Genomic DNA, 8,437 nt, shown 5'->3' with positions numbered 1-8,437 from the left:
TGATGTAATGAGTCCCAGAGGGATGAACAGCTGTATGATGCAGTGATTCCCAGAGGGATGAACAGCTGTGTGATGTAATGGGTTCCAGAGGGATGAACAGCTGTATGATGTTATGGGTCCCAGAGGGATGAACAGCTGTATGGTGCAGTGAGTCCCATTAGAACAGCAGTGTGTTGCAGTGAGTCCCAGAGAGATGAACAGCTGTATGATGGAATGAGTCCCAGAGGGATGAACAGCTGTATGGTGCAGTGAGTCCCATTAGAACAGCAGTGTGATGCAGTGAGTCCCAGAGGGACGAACAGCGGTGTGATGCAGTGAGTCCCAGAGGGATGAACAGCTGTGTGATGTAATGAGTCCCAGAGGGATGAACAGCTGTATGATGCATTGAGTCCCAGAGGGATGAACAGCTGTATGATGCATTGAGTCCCAGAGGGATGAACAGCTGTGTGATGCATTGAGTCCCAGAGGGATGAACACCTGTATGATGCAGTGACTCCCAGAGGGATGAACAGGATGTAATGAGTCCCAGAGGGATGAACAGCTCTATGGTGCAGTGAGTCCCATTAGAACAGCAGGGTGATGCAGTGAGTCCCAGAGGGACGAACAGTGGTGTGATGCAGTGAGTCCCAGAGGGATGAACAGCTGTATGATGCAGTCAGTCCCAGAAGGATGAACAGCTGTATGATGCAGTGACTCCCAGAGGGATGAACAGCTGTATGATGCAGTGAGTCACAGAGGGATGAACAGCTGTATGATGCAGTGAGTCACAGAGGGATGAACAGCTGTGTGAGGCAGTGAGTTCCAGAGGGATGAACAGCTGTATGATGCAGTGACTCCCAGAGGGATGAACAGCTGTATGATGCAGTGAGTCATAGAGGGATGAACAGCTGGGTGATGCAGTGAGTCCAAGAGGGATGAACAGCTGTATGGCGCAGTGTGATCCATTTTTGGCTTACTGTGTTTGTTAGATATTTATAGCTGCAATCATATTTGTATGTCGTTACGTACGTCGTTGATAAAAATGTCAATTTTATGTATTAACAACAAAACTCTAACGATATGAAGAACAGTCAACAACTGCAGTTTCCTACATTAAAACATGAATGTTCACACAATGATCACTCTTAGGAGATTTTTTTACCTGCCTGAAGCACATCTTGTTTTTCCCCTCGGTGTCAAAATAAAGCATGCACACAAAGGGACCAATGGAAACCTTCACATGATTTGAGAAAGATTTGTCAAGTACTTATTTAGAAACAGCGATAACAACCATGAACTATCAAAGATGGCTGTCTGGCGGTCATTTTGTTTTCCGATCAGTCTCAAAATATAACATGCACACCTAGGGACCAATGGAAACCTTCACTTAAAATCTGAGAAAGAGTTGTCCAATCATGAATTGTAAAAATCCAAGATGGCGGCCATATTATGGACCAGGGGACAACAAGAATTGTTTACGGATGGACTACAGACGAAGGACGATTTAATAAGCCCACCATGTTATGATTGCGGGCTTTAAAATATCTGCGGAACCAGAAAGTGTACAGTTTTTAAAGCTGTAAGTAAACCTCATGTGAAGCGAGGTTTCAAGCGTTTAATTGACATGAATATAAATGACGTCATCTGGTAGATTTATCTAGTATAGGATGACGACCGTTCTTTTCGATACTGCAGCTTAGGACATTTTCGCCGAGACTAGAGGTCCATTTATGGTTATTGAAATATCTTTTACCAGTATTAGACTTATTAATTATATGAAAACACTATATTTTTTTTAACTTTGAAAATTTGTAAACGATATCCTGACAGCAATTATACACTTAGCTGTTTGATAAAATATGTTTCCCTTCGTTTCGTTTCGTTTCGTTTCGTTTCTCTATATGCCTTACTTTTATCGCCGGGGATGAAGGGCCTAGAATATCCATAACGAAAGGAATTGAGCCTACCGACACTAGCATATAGGAGACTTCGTGGGGGCAAGACCGAAATGTACAAGATTGCAAACAGAATTTACGAGCCTGTACTTTTGTTAAGCTTTGGAGTGAAGAATCATTCAGAAACAGTACAAGAGGAAACACGAAAAAAATATTTCCCATGTCAGTCAATAACATCCCTCAGGAGAAACTATTTCACATTTCGTAAAGTCAAAACCTGGAAGAACCTTCAGGAAGATGTTGTACCCGCTCCAAATATCAACACTTTTAAGAACAGAATAGATAAACTTTGGCAGAATGAAGAACTTTATTATAACTATAGGGTAAATGTGATTAACATTGAACTTTAAATTTACATTATATAATTATTCAATTTTTGAGTCCACTGAAGTGGTGCTGTATTGGAAACTAACTTTAAATTAATTTCATTTTGTTTTAGAACTTATGGAAGTTAATATCAATTTATGAGTAGGGATGCTGCACCCATGTCTGGTCGTATTTATCTGATGAAATCATATATCCAAACCAAATAAAATGAAATATACTAAAAATAAGTTCAAGCTCTGTTTGCTGAAATATGGATTCGTTAGTAGAAACAAGGACACTATTAAATATTTGTTTGGTAATATTTCACATGTTATCAAGCGTTTTGGTTATCTACCAGTTTAAAAGAAGTTCTGAATTTTCCATGATTACCACACATTTTGAAAAAAATCACCTCTAAAGCTAGGCCTCTGAATAAAAACAAACAAAACAGAGACTTAGTTTTAGCGCATAATACGGGTTTACAGCAAGTCGACTCATTGTCTCTTCATTAGACATCTATACGGCTCATTAACGGAACATTTAACCGGCATGGTTGTGTTTGTATATACTGATGATAATCGGCATGGCTGTGTTTGTATATATTGATGATGATCGGCATGGTTGTGTTTGTATATACTGATGATGATCGGCATGGCTGTGTTTGTATATACTGATGATGATCGGCATTGTTGTGTTTGTATATACTGATGATGTATGCGTTAAGGAAAAATGAGATTGTTTTGACTTTGAAAGCAGACCCGTCTGTAACAACATTTTAGTTAATGTGAAAAAACAAAAACTAAACAAAAACTAAACAAATATGACAGCATACAGGTTTTTATTAAATTAAGGTTGATACACCCGTCCTCTATCACAAAAAGAAACAGCATATGTTATATACCGCTTATAAACTTACAGCCTTCAAGATGGAATTTTAAAACGCATAAAAATGTTAGATTGTTTCATGATATCATACCTAGCTCAGGAAGAAGCTCGTCATGAGGTCGAGTTAAAAGTCGCATTAACATTGAGTTATTACAGTAAACTATTACTGTTTCGGTAAAGCGCCCGTAGATATGATACATAACAGTATTAAACATACACGGTCTAGTCTACCCTATAGTGTATAACATGTTAACACTCTGATCCTCTTATCACGTTATTTGTTTAGAGCCTAATGTTGAATGTTGATCCGGCGTTTTGAGGTTAATGCGCTGCTTTCAATACACACGATCGTGCCAAACCAAAACCATTGTCTCTAATGCCGGTTTGACTGCCGAATCGGTTAAAAACGCGGGGGTATAGAACACAAGCGACTGGCCTCAGTAAGATCTTGGCATCCTTGTGAAATATGTACTTGTACTGATCAGTGGTTGAATAGTATTAACAGTTTTTACAGTGGATTAAGGTCAGTATGCATTTGTATAACGCATGCAATCTTTGGACTCCGTAACACTAGCCAATACTCTGATTATTTGAATTAAATAAGATTATCGCGTTCCCTCTGCGACCTTAAGGACACATAACTATAGCCACAATGAATTCTTTTCTGTTTAGAATGGCGTTCTGTTGAGAAAGAAGTGGCATAAACAGCGGCCATATTTGTTTTTACGGAGTCAATTAGAACAGACCGTATCAAGATGGCTGCGATCATCTTGGCGGTAGTGTTGTGTGTACTGTCGGTGCCCGGGGGGCTGGGCCAGACGTTTCCCACGGGTTGTGCGTACGATTCCACCGATGCCTCAGTGGGTGTGTACAACTGTGACTTTACCGCCATCACCCCACCTCTTGCCTACAGTGCCTTCTCTAGCCCGTACCCACAACGTCTCCGGATATACAAAGTATCCGGAACCATCACTTCCGGTGGACTGTTTTCTGGATTTTCGAGCTTCTCGACCGCAGACTTCGACTCGAACTATGTGGCAAGCCTGGAGATTGAGTGTGTCTCCAACACGGATACCACATTTGAAGCCGGGGCCTTCACGGACATGGGCTACTTGCAGGGTGTCACCATCAAGAACTGTAAAATACCCACCATTGCGGCCAATGCGTTTTCAGAGTTAAATGTCCTCAACTACTTCCGGATCGAGGGCGGAAGTATAGCCGCGCTTGATAGTGCGTCCTTCGCCGGCCTCAACATTTCCAAACTGTCCGTCCCCGACCCGTCCGGAGATTTCACCATCAAGAACTGTGCCACCCCAGGAACATTCCCGGCGAACATGCTGGATCATCTCACGGTAACCAAGAAGTTCGACTTCAACAACATAGGTCTGACGGAAGTGACGACATCCACGTTCTCCCTCAACAAGGCAGTGACGTCAATAGCCCTCTCCAACAACGCCATCACCGCTCTCGCCGACAACGTGTTTTCTGGTTTGGACGGTCTCTCCACGGTTGACATGACGGGGCTCCAGTGGGCCTGTACCTGTGAAGCGTTATGGTTCCTGGAGACGTTCACCACAGCGGGAATAGACATCGTGGGGGGTCCTGTCTGCAGCACGCCGACAGATTACACAGGTGAGAATCATAGCAATTAATGAATGCTTGATCAAGAGGTTCCTTCCGGTTAACTCCAAAACATGCATTATAATGAAGCCATCATAATCTTTAATTGGAACCAATAACCAATCTCTAAATACCAAATAATGAAAGACATAACATAATCTGCAGTTTCTATAATGAGACACAATGGAAAATATATTACATACAAATCTATTTATATAAACGGATCAATGACGGCAACAACAACAACAACAACAACACGCAAAAGTGAATAGTAGAATCTGAAATCAATCATTTCTGTTCCAGACAAACGGTCTACTGCGTACTACAGCGCCCTGTGTTCGACAAGTGATGTCTGTAGCGGTACCCCAGGTAAATCATTGCAGCTCAGTATCTCCGTAGGAGCCGGATGGGGTGGGTTGGATGGGGTTAGGGTGTGGGGTTGGGATCGGATGTGAAGGTGGGGATGAGCTCCAGGTAAAATATTATGGATAGTTGTTGAGTTGATGTTGGTTTTCTTTGGGGGGGGGGGGGGGGGGGGGGTGCTTGTAACGTTATACCAGGTGATATACTACAGCGCCTTGTATCCGGGGTAGGGGCTGGGTTGGGGGTTGGGGTCAGTGGCATGTATCTACAACGGGCTGTAACTTGTAACGGTCTACCAGATAAGATACTACAGCGCCTTGTGTCCGGGGTAGGAGCTGGATTAGGGAAATAATTTTTAACAGTACCTCTTGAAAGATCATAGGACATGAAGTACGTGGAGAATGTTAATGGATTGCGATGGTCAAATATTTAAACAAAAAAGTGTTTTAGTATGTAAAGTGGCAATAACGTGTTTTCCCAATACATCTCTTGATATTTCTATGTAAAATAACAAAATGAGAAACTTTAAGACATTTTAGTTAGTTTTTCCGGTACTAGAGCATTGCTTATGTATGTTTCCATGGTAACCACGTGTTCGGTGTATTTGACAGGTATTGCGGTCGGCTCCTCCTGTATGACGATATACCAGCTTGTTAGCTACAGTGTCCTGTTAATCACGCTTGTGCTTTCCTGTGTGGCTCTGGGGCTGGTCTGCAATACCCGCAAACAGCTTAGCAGCAACAAGAACAAACTCAAGAACAAGAAGAATACCTCGTGGAACAAAGTCCAGGACGCCCTTAAACGCGGCGGCAACACTGGGCAGAAACCCCCTGGCAAAACCACCGCGCCAAAAGGCAAGGGATGGGTGTAACCAAAACGAGGCCCGTGACGTCATGCATTCGAACATCTTTATTGAGTTTTAGAAGTGATTTGTTATCAAGTCTTGTGTAAGATACTAATTTATACGCCACTTCCGGCTCCTGTTTTTCTTGTAAGGAACTGTCAGTTAATACCAAGGATCATCAAATTTATTTTTGTTGACGTTCCTGACCTTGTTTTTGAGAAACCTAATATTATTTTGTAAGCTGTATTTTATTATTGTTTTAAGATTCTGAATCGTTTTTCTGAGATCAGAATTCACCTGGCAAAGCGGTGCGCCATGTAAATATTTCCTATTCTATAAGAAAAGATTAACACATAATTCTCCATTCATTGAAATCACCATCACAACTGTATATTGATATATAACCTAATGTCTTGTGCAGTCCCCGTATCGATGAATTCGTGAACTGTTTCGTTTGTTTGCTAATAAATTAGTAAAAAGACAATTAAGTGTGTTTTTCATTTGTTGCGCACTATTAGGGAAGTGGATATCTTGTATTTGGGAAATAATTCTAAACGGACGCGCCTGTTTGGAACCGCCATACTGTGTTGTATATATACACTACACCTAGATATAAAGATAGCCTGTTCATGTTGTATATATACACCTAGATATAAAGATAGCCTGTTCGTGTTGTATATATACACATGATATAAAGATAGCCTGTTCATGTTGTATATATACACCTAGATATAAAGATAGCCTGTTCATGTTGTATATATACACATATATATAAAGAGAGCCTGTTCATGTTGTATATATACACCTAGATATAAAGATAGCCTGTTCGTGTTGTATATATACACATGATATAAAGATAGCCTGTTCATGTTGTATATATACACCTAGATATAAAAATAGCCTGTTCATGTTGTATATATACACATAGATATAAAGATAGCCTGTTCATGTTGTATATATACACCTAGATATAAAGATAGCCTGTTCATGTTGTATATACACACATAGATATAAAGATAGCCTGTTCATGTTGTATATATACACATAGACATAAAGATAGCCTGTTCATGTTGTATATTCCCATAGATATAAAGATAGCCTGTTCATGTTGTATATAAACACATAGATATAAAGATAGCCTGTCCATGTTGTATATATACACATAGATATAAAGAGAGCCTGTTCATGTTGTATATATACACATAGATATAAAGATAGCCTGTGTTCGTGTTGTATATATACACATAGATATAAAGATAGCTTGTTCATGTTGTCTGCGTTTCCATCAAATGACGTCACTGAACCATAAGTGTTCTGTATATATACATACATACTCTTGAACATATTGTTGATTTGTTCAACACGTGCTGAGTCCAGTAAAAACACAAACGCTTCAGAGCACGTTTGTTGAACATATACTCCTGCACGAACCCACATTCAGTGTTCAGGCTAAATTCCTAACTCAAGTCAGAAAACGCCACTTATATTTCTGATCACTTGTAGATGCCTGGCCTGAAGCTGTTGCTGAGTACCTCTCGGTGGAAGTATTTACTTTTTGGTCTTATCACGAAAATCAGAGCATTACAAGAATATGAATATGGGCGTAGGACAAAGGTTTACTTTTGAGAGTAAACTCCTTAGCCCCATAACCCGAAGTATAACACTACGTATTTTTAACAAGTCAGTTGTACTTTTGTATTGGTTTACGACTGTGTAAGTAATTTTCATTAAAGGCAAAACAAAACTGTAAAAGTAGATGTTCATAAAAAAAAATACATGACAGCAAAAATACATAAATGGCTAACGAATTGGTTGTTAAATATAGTACATTGTATGTCTTACTATAAAGATCTACTGTGTCTAACCAATTATATATTAATGACAAAGAAACCGCATGAAACAAACTCTTGATAGATACAATCACAAACACAGTGACATCATAACGAACCCAGCATTGACGTAGTTACAAACACCAACAGCAATGCCATTACAAAACATTCCCATCCCCACCCCCACCAAAAATAAAACCAGCAAGGCCAATAGGATATCATAACAGACAAAAATACAAACAGCGACGCCGTTACGAACACCAACAAAGACAACAGTGACATCATAACGAACCCAGCATTGACGTAATTACAAACACCATCAGCAATGCCATTACTAAATGTGATGATTATGTGATTTTCGGTAGAGTGATTCCCCTTTGAACAAACGTTAAGTAAACGTTCCTGGAATCTAAATTTGTATTGATTTCTCTTTATTAATGATGATTAGCGAAGTTTGATCAAAACCAATATTACCAGAATCTTTTATTAATTACTTGGAATGGATATGACATTATTTCTGTATGCATGTATGTTGTAGGATAGTTATTGATAAATGAATAAATGTGATGATTATGCAAATGACCTGGTACCTTGAGTTCCTGAAAATGGTTTCCACATATAAGCAGGGTTATGCCAGTGGTTTAGGGTTGGCTGTG

At 39.9% G+C, this 8,437-nt stretch overlaps 1 protein-coding gene across 1 annotated transcript; it reads left to right on the top strand.

Moving 5' to 3' along the window:
• The first annotated feature begins 3,684 nt into the window (after positions 1 to 3,684).
• LOC110442951 lies at positions 3,685 to 6,431 on the top strand. The gene is made up of 3 exons (XM_021486844.1): positions 3,685 to 4,757; positions 5,049 to 5,114; positions 5,720 to 6,431. The coding sequence occupies exons 1-3, from the start codon at positions 3,881 to 3,883 to the stop codon at positions 5,977 to 5,979; spliced, it is 1,203 nt and encodes a 400-aa protein (XP_021342519.1). The 5' UTR covers positions 3,685 to 3,880; the 3' UTR covers positions 5,980 to 6,431.
• The last annotated feature ends 2,006 nt before the right edge of the window (positions 6,432 to 8,437 follow it).

This window comes from Mizuhopecten yessoensis, unplaced genomic scaffold, assembly GCF_002113885.1.
Source record: "Mizuhopecten yessoensis strain PY_sf001 unplaced genomic scaffold, ASM211388v2 scaffold716313, whole genome shotgun sequence".
In the NCBI taxonomy this organism is placed as follows: Eukaryota; Metazoa; Mollusca; class Bivalvia; order Pectinida; family Pectinidae; genus Mizuhopecten; species Mizuhopecten yessoensis.
The sequence above is the reverse complement of the archived record's forward strand: the minus strand, read 5'-3'. Positions and strand labels throughout refer to the sequence as shown.